Source organism: Gopherus flavomarginatus, chromosome 6 (assembly GCF_025201925.1).
Source record: "Gopherus flavomarginatus isolate rGopFla2 chromosome 6, rGopFla2.mat.asm, whole genome shotgun sequence".
Taxonomy (NCBI): Eukaryota; Metazoa; Chordata; order Testudines; family Testudinidae; genus Gopherus; species Gopherus flavomarginatus.
In genome coordinates this window covers 95165027-95179501 of record NC_066622.1, presented here as the reverse complement: position 1 = coordinate 95179501, position 14475 = coordinate 95165027, and the positions used below count along the sequence as shown (strand labels likewise).

The 14475-nt window shown below is 40.3% G+C and overlaps 2 protein-coding genes across 2 annotated transcripts in view; both read left to right on the top strand.

Annotated features, from left to right (window-relative positions):
* Positions 1-14475, top strand: part of RUFY2 (RUN and FYVE domain containing 2) — a 176031-nt gene that overhangs the window by 116947 nt on the left and 44609 nt on the right. The window lies entirely within an intron of this gene.
* Positions 11050-11502, top strand: ATOH7 (atonal bHLH transcription factor 7). Its single transcript, XM_050960755.1, has one exon. It carries the CDS (start codon positions 11050-11052, stop codon positions 11500-11502), a length of 453 nt encoding a protein of 150 aa, XP_050816712.1.

Sequence of the window (14475 nt, the reverse complement as noted above, 5' to 3'; positions counted from 1 at the left end):
TTTGGCTCAGGTCAGCGACAGCAGCGCTCCGTCCAACTTGTATATTGCTTAATCGTCACTTTTATTTGTTCTCTTTCTCATCTTCCCCACTTCCTGTCCTTATTTACCCATTGAAAAAAAACAAAAACCCTTATTTTCTTCGTCCTCCGTCCCTCCCCCCATGCGGCGGGACTCCATCTGTCTTGGGGAAACCCACATATTGCAGAAGTGTCCACGCTGCAAAAAAATTATCTGCTAGGATACTGACAGCCAGGGACCTCCATCTAAAATTACTGATGATGGAGAAATCCCTCTTGCTAGCCTCCGACCCAGAGTCCAGGACTCCTCCTGGCCAACGATCTCTGGCAACAGCGTCAGACAAGGGTTCAGCGCAAACTGTGTCTAAGGACCCTGCACCTAAGAAGGCAACCAAACATCAGTCACAGTCATTGCCACGGAGAGATTTCCCCCACCCCCAAAAGAAGCAGTCTCCTGGGAAAAAATCTGCCCTAGTACCGATGGCACCGAGAACCTCGGACTGAGGCACCGGGAATGTCTGGTACCAAGACGTCCCGAGGAGCCAAGGCACCAGTGCAGCCAGACTCTCATTCAGGTGCACGGGTGAAAGCTAAGCTCCTTAGCTCTGCAATAACAGTGCCTAAGAACACCTCAGCACCAACTAGTTTAATGGCACCATCTGCCGCGTATACACAGCCTAGCAATACCTCAGCACTGTCAGAGCATACCATGCTTCAGTCCATGGCACCGAGTTTCCAGCTCTTTACCAGTCAGGCAGAGATGGCAATCTCCTCTATGCCGGGAACTCCTTTGTTTGGTACCAGTCAGGCCAGGAAAGAGCCGAACAGGCACTCCTGCTAGATCTGCACCACCACTCTCTAGCGACAAGGAAGGGGACGTCTTAAGTCTTTGCATCCCTCGCCATTCTTCCCCGAAACCTGGACCCTCGCACCAGCAACCACCCATACAAGAGCACAACTGGCAGACACTACCATGGATGCCCCCACTCATTGGTACGCCACCCGCTTGGCCATAGTGGGACCAATGGGAAATTTATAGGGCTCAAACTCAAACCTCCCAACCCTCCAGCACCTAGGACCACTCGGTCCCCATCACCGAGAGGACCACTGCCATCAGAAGTCCAGGAGGAAGAGAAAGAGGAGCCCGATGAGGTCCCTGAAGGTGATACACTGCCACCCACTCGTATTTCATTCTCATCCCCGGATGAAACAATTATGCCACCGCCTCCCACTACAGAAGTTTTGGAACATCCTTCCAAGGGGAGTAGTGGAGGCAAAAGACATATCTGGCTTCAAGACTAAGCTTGATAAGTTTATGGAGGGGATGGTATGATGGGGTAGCTTAATTTTGGCAATTAATCGATCTTTGGTTATTAGCAGGTAAATATGCCCAATGGTCTGTGATGGGATGTTAGATGGGGTGGGATCTGAGTTACTACAGAGAATTCTTTCCTGGGTGCTGGCTGGTGAGTCTTGCCCACATGCTCAGGGTTTAACTGATCGCCATATTTGGGGTTGGGAAGGAATTTTTCTCCAGGGCAGATTGGCAGAGGCACTGGAGGTTTTTCGCCTTCCTCTGCAGCGTGGGGCACGGGTCACTTGCTGGAGGATTCTCTGCATCTTGAGGTCTTTAAACCACGGTTTGAGGACTTCAGTAACTCAGATATAGGTTAGGAGTTTGTTACAGGAGTGGGTGGGTGAGATTCTGTGGCCTGCATTGTGCAGGAGGTCAGACTAGATGATCATAATGATCCCTTCTGACCTTAAAGTCTATGAGTCTATGAATCCCTTGATATCTCTTGAGCAGAGCTGCCAGAGACCCAGCACAAACTCACTGACATCCTGCAGGCATCCCCGTCAGTGAAGATATCCCTACTCATTAATTCAGCCATCATGGACCCTGCAAAGACAACATGGCAGATGCCTGCCACTATCCCACCATCCTGCAAACGCTCGGACAGGAAGTACTATGTGCCAGCAAAAGGAGCTGAGTTCTTATTCACACATCTGGCTCCTAATTCACTGGTCATAGAGGCTGTAAACCAAAGGAGAAAGCAGCACCAGTCAAAACCATCCCACAACAAAGACTGGAAAAGGCTCTACCTCTTCGGATGTAAAGCCTATTCCTCGGCCTTACTGCAATTTCGCGTAGCAAACTACTCTGCTTTGTTAGCTAAATACACTTACAACTTGTTTAGCAAAATGACATCTTTTATTAAACAAATGCCAGAGGAAGCAAGGGAACAATACAAAGCCAACATTGCAGAAGGCTCCTTAATTGCCAAAACAGCCCTGCCAAAAAAGCCTCCCTTGACTCCGCGGACACAGCAGCTCGTTCCATCGCCACGTCCATGGTCATGCACTGAGCATCATGGTTCCACCTTTCTGGATTCTCTATGGAAGTACAAACCACAGTCGAGGACCTGCCCTTTGAGAGCCAAAGATTATTTACTGAGAGCACAGATGCATCTCTTCGTACCTTAAAAGACTCATGAACAACCTGGAAGGCCTTGGGTATTTACGTTCCCCCGAACAAGAAAAAACAGGGCAGATTTTATACCCAAAAATTCCATCCTGCCCTGTACTCCCAATCCCAGAGACATTACGATCAACGCCACAAACAAAAGCCAGTGAGGCTCAGGCAGAACCAGGATCAATCTGCCATGTCTCAATCCACAACATCCCATCAATTATTTTGGAGTATTGATCAAGGGCACGAGACCTCTATCTGCTCCCATGTCAGAATACCAGATGACCTCCAGTCTCTTTGGAGACCAACTGTTACTACACTACCCAGTCTGGTATAACATCACTACAGACAAATGGGTGTTTGAAATTGTCCCGAAGGGTTACTCTATCCCATTTACTTCTACCCTCCCCCACACCTTCCCCGTCCCTCTTCAGGGACCCCTCTCACGAGACCCTGTTGCAGCAGGAAATAAACCATCTCCTGCAACTAGGAGCTGTGGAAATAATGCCACCTCAACACAGGGGAAGAGGGCTCTATTCCCATTATTTTCTCACTCAGAAAAAGAACAGTGGATGGAGATCCATTCTGGACTTCAGCAAACTAAACAAATTTGTAAGGACACAACGCTTCAAAATGGTAACCCTGGCAACCATAATTCCAGCATTAGAGAGAGATTAGCGCTCATCCCTCAACCTCCAAGACTCTTACTTCCATGTTACTATTCACCCAGCGCACAGAAGATTCCTACGCTTCACTCTAAGCCATCAGCCTTGTCAGTACAAAGTGCTTCCCTTTGGCTTATCTACAGCCCCAAGTGTATTTTCCAAGGTCCTAGCTGTCGCCGCAGCTCACATTTACAGGCTAGGGGTAATGATGTTCCCATACTTGGACGACTGCCTCATAGGAGCACCAGCTCAGACGACGGCAGTACAAGCCACACAAACCACTGTAACCCTCTTCACCAACCTTGGGTTTCAAATAAACGTCCGAAAGTCCACTCTGGTCTCTGTCCAGCAACTAGAGTTTATAGGGGCCTATCTTGATTGCCTCTCAGCACAAGCGAGGTTACCCCAATGACGATTCCTCAATCTAACCAGGCTAATAACAACAATCACAAACATCAGCCCCCAAACATCCGCCAGAGGCTGCCACAACTTATATAGTCAAACATGCCAGTACATCCATGTACATTGGCCAACCCGGACAGTCTCTACGTAAAGGAATAAATGGACACAAATCAGACATCAAGAATTATAACATTCAAAAACTAGTCGGAGAACACTTCAGTCTCCATGGTTACTCGATTACAGACCTAAAAGTCGCAATATTACAACAAAAACACTTCAAAAACAGACTCCAGCGAGAGACTGCTGAATTGGAATTAATTTGCAAAATGGACACGATTAAATTAGGCTTGAATAAAGACTGGGATTGGATGGGTCATTACACAAAGTAAAACTATTTCCCCACGTTTATTCCCCCGTCCCCCACTGTTCCTGCACACCTTCTTGTCAACTGCTGCAAATGGACCATTTTGATTATCACTACAAAAAGTTTTTTTCTCTCTTGCTGGTAATAGCTCACCTTAACTGATCACTCTTGTTAGAGTGTGTATGGTAACACCCATTGTTTCATGTTCTCTGTGTGTATATATATATCTTCCTACTGTATTTTCCACTGTATGCATCCAATGAAGTGGGCTGCAGCCCACGAAAGCTTATGCTCAAATAAATTTGTTAGTCTCTAAGGTGCTACAAGTACTTCAGAAGGCAGTATTTTAAAAAATAGAGAATTATGTCACCCTGTCACATACCTCTTACCAAAGACAGGTACTAAGTAAAATTCAATTGTGTTGCTTAGAAGATATCTGGTGTAGGCATAATCAGTGCATTTTGGTACTTATCCTATTAAGACTGGAGACTACAATGTAGGATTAGGCAAACCAACAGGAGGCATTCTGATCACTTTGAGGTTTATATTAGGCAAAAAAAAAAGGAGGATTGGAATAAGATATAAACCCCATGGGCTGAGTAATGTCATTTCAGGATGAAATTTTTAACTCTCTTTCAACATTTCCATCGTTAATGTGTCAGAATAATTACTGATTTACTTACACTCCAGGTTGTAGCATAGAAATGGATTATTTTCCTTATGAAAGCTGAAAAAAATCCATTTGACAGGTTAAATTATTAATGCAAATGGTAACTAACATTTTTTTATATTTGTTCCTCAAAAAAGTTTAAAGAAATTATGCAGGGAATCATTTTTGCAATTTAAGAAAATAAAAATGATGAAGCTATTTTCATTTTCAGAATGAATATAAATGTAATTGTTTATGTAGTAAAACTATTTGTGTAACCTCAGGTTAACTCTAATCTGTGTTTTAATTGTTTCTCATACCTATGATTCCCAGCGATATGTACGTGAGAGTCATATATAACTATCAACCATATGATGTCTGCAAGTTTTTGGAGGACATGGCATTAATAAATTTGTTATTGTGCAAGTAACTGGCACATATCAGGAACTAAATTAGGTAGTAATTGTGGGGTATTACAGCCACCATATGTTTTGCACAGTGGTAGATTTGAGATGATATTTTTTCTGGAACATATATAGGATAAAGATGATATGTCAGAGGCTCTCACTATCTGTGCTAATGATAGAAGAAGACGGGGAATGGATGAATTTGAGGTGGTGTTTCATAGCTGATGGGAGGGAAGTGGCTGTGGATGTTTCCTTGTAGTTTTGTATTAAGACAGAACTGATAACACAGCTTCTAAGATCTCATCTGCAGTGAGCATGCTAGCAGCCTGGGATTGCCAGGGATGAGCAGGCCTTTCTTTGCAATTGCTCCTCTCAGAAGCTGTGGGCCTGCGCACAGCAACTGACAACAGGGAAGCTGTCTTCCCTGTGCTTTCAACGATCCCCTTGCAGATGACTGGGACATAGAGTTGTAAAAAAATGGACAAGGTAAAAACAGAGGGAGAGAGGATTGCAGGAGATGGAGAATTTGGACGTGGCAGCAGAGAGGGAGGGGGACAGGTGCTAGGGAAGGGGACAGGTGCTAGGGAAGGGGATTTGGATGGGAGCAGGGCAAGGGCCATGAGATGGGACCAGAAGGATTTGTAAGCACTAGAGGACACTCCTCTACTGAGCCTGGAATTGAATGCATGAGTCCTTCCTGAGTCTCTACATTCCACTTCTGTGAGCAAATAGTTGTGAAACCCACTAACAAAGTGGGTCTCATTCTGCCTCTAATAGCTCATCCACACAGAGGATAACCATACTACTGCTTCTTTAGTTAGTGTATTAGTTCAAGTGGTAGAGGTCTGTGCTGTAGATTTAAAGTGCTCTGCTGGAAACTCAAGATGGGAGTCAGTATGACTCCACTTAGGATTTCTGTTATTTCAGTTTCTTGAAAATTATATTTAAAAGCCTGTGGTTAAAGGTCATTAAGGTTGCAAAGTCAGCACTTAAAAGTCAGAAAATGCCAGAATTAAGGCTGCCTGTGTAGGCTGACTTTAGCTCCCTTATGCCTATGCATTATAATGCAGTCTTTAATTATATTATTACATACTATTTTTCCCACAGGCTCCCTGCCTCATTCAGTGCACAGGATGGATGATGCTCTGGGGATGAATTAGGGTTTTGTAGTGAATGAAGCTGTTGTTTGTAGGACCCCTGTCTCATTTGTTGCAGAAGCTGGAAGGTGTTAATGAGGCAAGTGGCTGAAGGAAGAGAAAGGATGGTTTTGTGGTTAAGGAAGTTGAATGCTACTGTGGAGAACTGGATTCTATTGATGTATCTATCAAGTTCCTGTGTGATGCTGGGCAAGTCTCTTAAATCAATCTTTTCACAGGTGGCCATTAATATCATGTTTCTCCTATGTGATATACCTGTGGCCAGATTTGCTAAATTGCTGAGCAGTCCTGACTGCAACTGAAGTCAAGGGGAATTGAACTTTGAACATACATACACGCTACATAATACTAAGTACTCTGAACAGTTTCTTGGCTTCCAATGACCTATGCCAAGGTTCCTTTGTGCTCCTGCAGCAGTGCAAAGGTACCTTAAAACCATCCTTTGAGCATAGAAAATAAACTATCCAGTTAACCTAGCCCTCTTTTTTCTCTTTTTGAACCAATTCTGATGTTAGTGTGTGTATTCATTGTTCATATTATTCAGCAAATAGTTTGGATAAGCAGCTTTCAGGCTATCGGAAGTTGACAAACTGTTCATGGAAGAATGAGTCCTTTTTTCAGTATTGTTGTTTGAGGACTATAGTGATATTTGTATTCTAGAAACATGTTTTAAAACAAAGTTAAATTGAAAGTTTTGTTCAAAGAGAGCTGAAATGGGAGATATAACTCCAAACTGGACCATTGGGGAAGCTGTTCTTTATGGCTTCCAGGTGGCAGGCCTGCAGTATCACTTTAGAAAATAAGACAGTGAGTGAGTGGGGAACAGCAAAAAATGACCTGGTAAGAAAGAGAGAGAAAAGAGAAGAAAGAAAGATCCCATCAAAGGAATTTCCTTTCACTGGTGAAACTTGGACAGTCAAGCAACTTAACTCCTAAGAGCCCTTACGGCAAATTAAGGTTTGGGAGAACTCTGTATAGAAAAGAAAGTCTTTCACAGGTAAGTTAAAGATGCCCTGGAAAAAGTTACTGCAAGGGATTTTTATCTTATTTCAATACAGTGCTGCTCAGCTTCCTGAGTGTTTGTGTCTGTATCCTTTCTTTCTGCTCAGCGTAACATTCATTTTTGAATTGTTTTGTTTATTGATCTTTATGACTGGAGGTAGGAAAAAACTGATAAATAGCCAAAGATACAAGGCTATATTATATCAGTTATCCTGTCCAGTCTGGTCTAATTGCCTCATCCTGAGCTTTTATTCTGAACTGAGTCAAACATTACCTGAAGCTGGGCCCTTAATGAGATCCATATTTTGGTAGTTATCCACCTGCTGTCAGTTAAGCAGTATAGGGCACTAGTCTTTCAATTAAGCAGTATAAATGGCCTTTGAGCCTGCTGCAGTGATCAAGAGACTTCACCAGGGGAACAGTATTTGGGAAAAGTATTTGGAAGAGATCTACCTGAGAGGCGGGAAAAGAAATAGTTCTGGCCCGAAAGAAAAGGTAAGATAACTATTGTCATTGATATTTCACACATCCTATTCTTAATATAGTTGGAGAAGGTAATGTGTGAGTTCCTAGGCTTCCATCTGAAGTGCTATTGAGTGGTATGATTTTGTATTTGGCTCCCACCACTTCCTTTTAAAATTAGAGCTTGGTCCCAGGCATCCCAGTACAAAGAGGATTAAATCATATTTGCTGTGATAATATAGGTAGGTGACATTAAATTCCTCTTGTTAGCTGTTATAATAATTGGTAATTGAGTAATTAACTTTAAGATCTAGCAGGTAATTTTTAACATACTTTTTACTGCTTTAAATCTTGGTCACATACTGAAGACATCTCAAATCCATAACTCAGGAGCCACTGATAAATCCTGAAAACCCTGACAGTAATATAATATTTAATAGAAAAATTAAAATATCAACTTACATATTAGTTACTAGCAATACATTTCTGTAGTTGTAGTATTCGCCGTTATTTAACAGTACAGTCAGTACTGGTGACTTTGCTTATGACTATACCCTGAAGGAAATATTCTTAGCTGTGTTTTTTCTGTTTCCAACAGAAAAACATGAAATTTTAAGTAAAATGTTGCTCTTAGTTATGCAAGTGTAAATCCAGAATAACTCTGCAAAAGGCAGTGCAGTGATTTTGGATTTGCATTTGAGCAATTAAGAGTAGACTTTGGTCCTTTGTATGTTGTTGAAATCTGATTCACTGAATACATCCAGCATTTCTTTCTGGTATTTCTAATTTGCTGATTTGAGATGATACTTTTCTATTCAGTAAGATTAAAAGAGAATGGTTGGGGAAACAGTTGTATGTAAGAGACACAGATGGGACTGCTATAGCTAGAGATCGCTAAAGAATTCTACCACCACAGTATTATGGCAGCCTAGAACATATATGTAATGGACTCTTGGGAAGATGAATCCCAGGAAGGTCTTACAAAGCATGTGAGAAACTACTGAGAAAATTAGAGCAAATGATAAAATACCTGCAAAATGAATTGAAGTTGAGGACTGAATAGGGAAGGGAAATAGGGCAACATAAGCGATATCTGAGACTGACCAAATTATGAGGGAAATCAAACTATATGAGAGAAAGTGGAAAAATACAGAAAGGAAAAACTCCATCCATATCTCTTCTATTTCTCTTTTGCCAATTAAGCAGTAAAATAGAATTGATTTACCAGTCTCCGATCTCACCTTTTTCATATAGGTAATGGGCTGTACAAATGAACTACGTTTCTTGGTAGGCACAAGATCTTCTGGAAGTTACTGTTCCAACTGTTTCTCTTAGACAGAAGCACCAAAAACAATGTCTCACAAATTGTTGTTTGGACAGTAATATTTTAATATGTAGTGGGTAAAGCTCTTTTGACTGTGGGGAGAATAGGTCAATGTGCATAGAGAAGAATAAGTGAGACATTCTGATGAAATGATAAGATATTTATTTAAGAATTGAAAACACAGTAGATATTTTAATAATGGAATAATGTGGACTGCCCATCCCCACCCACAATCAAGACCATTTAGGCTTCAGAATATTAAGAGCAGAGCAACTGTGCATAACAGCCGGTGTTCAACATCTGTCATGCTGGAGTCCATTAATGTTCAATTGCATTCTATTGTTTTCAGATTATTCAACCTCATTTCATTGTCATTGCTTCTGCTAGGGATTAATCAACTGTTTACAACTACATGGGGTTTTGGAGTCATAATGGAACCAATTAGTATAGAGTTTTAGACAAAAATACAGTATTCAATCCCTAATGAAAAATAACTAATTTACAAGTACTTGCTAACAATTTAATCAAGCTTGAAATCAAATACACATAAATCATAATGTGAAACATTTTTTACCTTCTGCATATTTCATAAAGACAGAATAAAATAAATGTTCCTTGTAAATTTGTGAATCTGTTTAATGAGAGCAATAAAAACATGCTGAAATTATATTAAATACCAAAATTAAACATGGTCTTTATAATCAGCAGCAGAAGTTGTCTTTTGGTGATGGTGAACAAATTATTTGGTTTCTTTTAATTTTAGTTGTTCTGAGCTCCTTTTACTCATTTTACCTATTTGGAGATATTCCTAAGTAGCAGCATTCCCTCTCTATATACATTTTAGACACTTGTGTAATACTGTGTGTTTGAATGCATTATATACGTAACCAGAGGGTGCCTGTGTGTGTATCATTCTCTCCTCATATATTTTGAATTCATTTTCCATTAGATAAGTCCATATTTATATCTTAATTACTATGAAAATATTTTTCAAAATTTCAATATATTTGAACAATTCCTTTATATTAAAAATTAAATATATTGCAGCTCTCCAGTATCCACTGAAATATTGTGCTCCCTACAGAAATGTTTCACATAGTGTATACAATAATATTTAAATTCTGAGTCATAAAGCTTTTCTAATAGATAAACTGTCATCTGGAGTCAACATTCTACAATCCCAAACTGTATTATGTATTTCCACAAAGCATGAAATTATCCTTGTAACAATTACCTCTGCCACCCCTAATAGTTTCTAATAAATACTTTTAGTTATGTATTGACAGATTTTTTTGCTGAGTTGCAAAAGATTATTCACTGAAAAGACTTTTGCCTAACTGTTGTGATTCTTATGGGGCCAGCCAGACACTAGTCCAGATGGCACGTTGTTAGTGCTGGACAGACATGGCTTTGGACATGGCTCTGGGTTTTTTTTATTTTGTGTTTTCCCCCACCCCCCCGTAGTTCCCAGGGTGGGAAGGTACTGAGATGGAAGCAGAGGGCTGCCCACCCACCTGCTGCCACCTGTTCAGCTCTTGCTGCTGCTTTTATAAAGCCTCTTCTTGCCCGTAAGATATGATCACTGCATACCCACAGTAACTGAGGAAGGAGCAAGCTCTCTTTCCCTCAGGGAAAGTCTTTTTCAGACTACCACAGTTCTCCATTACAAAATACATCATCCTGAGAAGACCTGGGGCTTTTTCTGCCAATTGACATAAACTGACCACTGGAATGTGTGTGTTTAATCCATTAAAATCTTGTTGGATTAAATGGACTTTTTTTTCCCAGAAACTGAATTTTTGAGAATGGAGATGGTTTTTATTTCTCTCTTTGCCAAGCTTAAAGAAATGTAAAGAATGACATAACAGACTAGTTGCTAAATACAGTTCTGTTTGTTTTTTCTTTATTAAACAATAAGCAACAATTGTAAAACTCCTGGAAAACTGTTATTTTTTGGAGATGCTGTAAAAAAAAAAACAAAAAACAAAAAAAAACACCTCTTACTCTGACTTTTGGGAACACACTTGAAGTACAGATATTGTGTTCTAAGACTGTTTTTCCCAACACATTCCAGCTACTGCACATTTTTTGGGAGGGTGAGGAAGGCTCAGAATTAAAGTGGCAAAAAATATGAAATCTTCTAAATCAAATGTGGGTTCTGGTTTAGAGTCAGATACCCAGTGCAAAAGTGGAGCAGGCTGCGTAGTGAATTGTGGCTCAGAACGAATGGAGAGTGCTGCCAAAAGGAGACTGGCTGCTAATGCCAGGGAAAGGAGAAGAATGCAAGGACTGAACACAGCCTTCGATCGACTAAGAAAGGTCGTTCCACAGTGGGGTCAAGATAAAAAACTCTCCAAATATGAGACCCTTCAGATGGCATTAAGTTACATTATGGCTCTAACTAGGATCCTTGCTGAAGCAGAGAGATACAGCACTGAAAGAGACTGGATTAACTTTCACTGTGAACACTTCCATCAGGAGAGCTACTACACTTATATGGGACAGAAAATGGAAACAGATAATGACCCATATGCACAAAGAATCTTCAGTTATCCACCTGACCATTTTCAAATAGCTAATTAGAACTAATTATGGACTAGTATAATTCAACAGACCAAATGAGTAATTTTGAAAAGTTAGCAAGAATTAAGCTGCTGAATAAGGTAATCTTGTCATTATAACAGCTATATTCTTGTTTACTTCTTATGCTGATGTTGCTTAAATAAGTTTGCTTTGAAAATTTTTATTTGCTATGCATCTAAAAGATTGTTTGTTTTCCTGTTACTAATGAAATGTGTATAATAAATCTGTGTTGTGTGTATTTTATTTATGAAATATTTGTAACAATCCCTTCATAGTTCATTTGAATCTGGTATTAAATTTTACTTTATCTTTGCTGTGATGGATCACGTCACATAATATTTTACACACCAACAGCCAAATTGATCCATGGTATAACTCAATGGAATTAAACATGGATAAATTTGTTCCCTTGTCTTTTTTTTTTTTTTTTTTTTTTTTTTTAATTTTTATGTCAGCTTTGAGGATACATTTTTGTTTCCTAGCCAAAGGATAACATGAAAAAGATAATTAAAATGAATTCAAGTTAGAGAACTAACTTTAAACTTTGTAAGTTTGATGTATGGGTTGTGTAGGTTTACTTTAATACTAAACAGTTTATCAGAAAAGAGCTAATTTCAAGTAGTGTACAGAATGTTTGTTTTTTTCTTTAAGCTGACTGTAAAAGCAGATGTTTATATATTGTAACATGAATACTGCATGAAAGTAGAGATCTGACTCTTTAAATTTTGTAGGTTTTACCTACATGTATGCTTTGTGTTTTTTTTTTATTTTTTACTTTTTTTCCCCTCCCTAATATTTGGAAGCAATAATCAATTTTGTAAATAAAATGTTTTTTTCTTTTCCTCATTTGAAATGACCTTTCTGACTACTTGAAGGTATTGGGGTCCTACTGTGGATGTAGTGCCTTGGTGGATTTGTTACAGTGAATGTTACAACACTTCAATCAGGCTCTCATCAATTATCTTGAAAAAGCAGCTACTTACTGTATGAAATGATTTTGCCTTTGGGTGCTACTGCAGTCAGAATCACTGTGCTAGGTGCTGTACAAACACATGGTCAGACTTAGTCCATGCCCCAAATAATTTATAATCTAAAAGACTAAATGTGGAGAACGGTGATTATAATATCTAAGTACAGTAGTCAGGTTGAAGGCTGGCATACCTCTTGTTTGTTCCATAGACTTTTTTTTTCCTCTTTCTTTTGGGGGAAGTAGCGGGGGAAGTAGATGAAAAGGGAAGAGGAGGAAGGGATGAAGTTAATGAAATGTTGGGGGAGGTGAAAGTGAGGAGGAGGGCAGGTGGAAAGGTGGACGTGATTGTAGCAAAGTTCGTAGTCTACATAACTTCAAGTGCAGATGATGTCCATTGTGATGTCTGAAGGCTGCTCCTTCTGGCACTACTAATGGGCGGCTTCCAAGAACCAGCTACTTGTTGGTCCTGGCTTTGTACATTAAGGGTATGGGAGCTGCCAGAGGTTGCTACCGTAATTTTGGAACTCATGGAGCTGCAGTAACCTTTGAGAACCTGCTATGACTGAGAAAGGGAACCCAACAAGTGTGTTATCTGGGGAAACACACATGGTTTGTGGTGCAAGTTCTGCATAGTCTCTCTCCTTCCCCCACATGATTGCTATGGGGAGTGGGCAGGATCCTTTCTTTCCCAGTGACAGCTCTTGGTGTGGTCTATGCTAAGGAGAGCCTATTTATTATTACTAGTTTGTATTGTTGTAGTGCATAGGGGCTCCAATGAGTGGTCAGGGCTCTGTTGTGCTAGGTGCTGGACAAACATAGAACAAAAAGGCAGTGCTTCTCTCACCAGTAATGATCCCCTCTGTTATGGTAGGGTTGGATGTCCATTTTTCATGGAGCTTGTCCTGATTATTGAAGGATTGTTGCTAAACAAAAGAATGAAGCTCTTTACATGATTGTGAAATTATGATGGGATGAAACTACTTTACAGACACACAGTGTGCTGTATAACTCTGGCCTGGTCTACAGTTGGTGGTGGGGATGTCTATCTAAAATATGGAACTTCAGCTACGTGAATAATGTAGCTGAAGTCACCATACTTAGATCTACATACCGTGGTGTCTTCACTGCAATAAGTCAATGGCTGACGCTCTCCCGTCAACTCTGCCTGTGCCTCTCGCCCTGGTAGAGTACCAGAGTTGATGGGAGAGCGCAATAAATCGACCCCTGCTGGATTGATTGCTGCCTGTCGATCCAGTGGGTAGTGTAGACAAACCCCTCTGAGACATGTCACTTTTCAGCAACATGGCCACCACATGCAAGAGACTCATAAATATCACCTATGGAGTTGATCTTCAAGTCAGTGGAAGCTTGCTGTTGACTTACATGGAGTAGTGTTGGACTCCACTATGGGCCAAACTATTCCCATCTCTTACAGTGACTCATTGTGTGACGGTAAGTCATTTCACCTCTCTGTGCCTCTTTCCCTGCTCACCATATGTCTGTGTTGTCTATTAAGCTTTATGGGGCAAGGACTGTCTCATATTCTGTGTGCGTCCAGTGCCTAGCACAGTAGAGCCTCAATCTCAACTGAGGTCTCTAAGTGCTATTGTAATACAAATAATTAATAGTAATAATCAAATGCTGCTAGCCTTACTTAGACTATAATCCTATGAAGCCAATGGCATAGAAACTCTCTTGTGTGAGTAAAGTGAGCAGAATTAGGTTTCATATATACTATCAAAATATGACATCCAAATTTTCCTATGATTGTTAAGCAGAACTCCCCACTGATTTCCCTGGGAAAAGTGACTGACATGATATGGACCAATAAACACTAGTTTAGAAACAATGCCCACTAAGCAAAACTTTATTTTCCAATACATTTTACACTCTATTTGTGGTGATGAGCATGGCTTACATTTAGTCTTCCAGATTTGTGGGTTTAGTTTTCATTAAGGAACCCATTTTTAAGGTGTCTCTCATACGAAAGTTGATCTAGATTT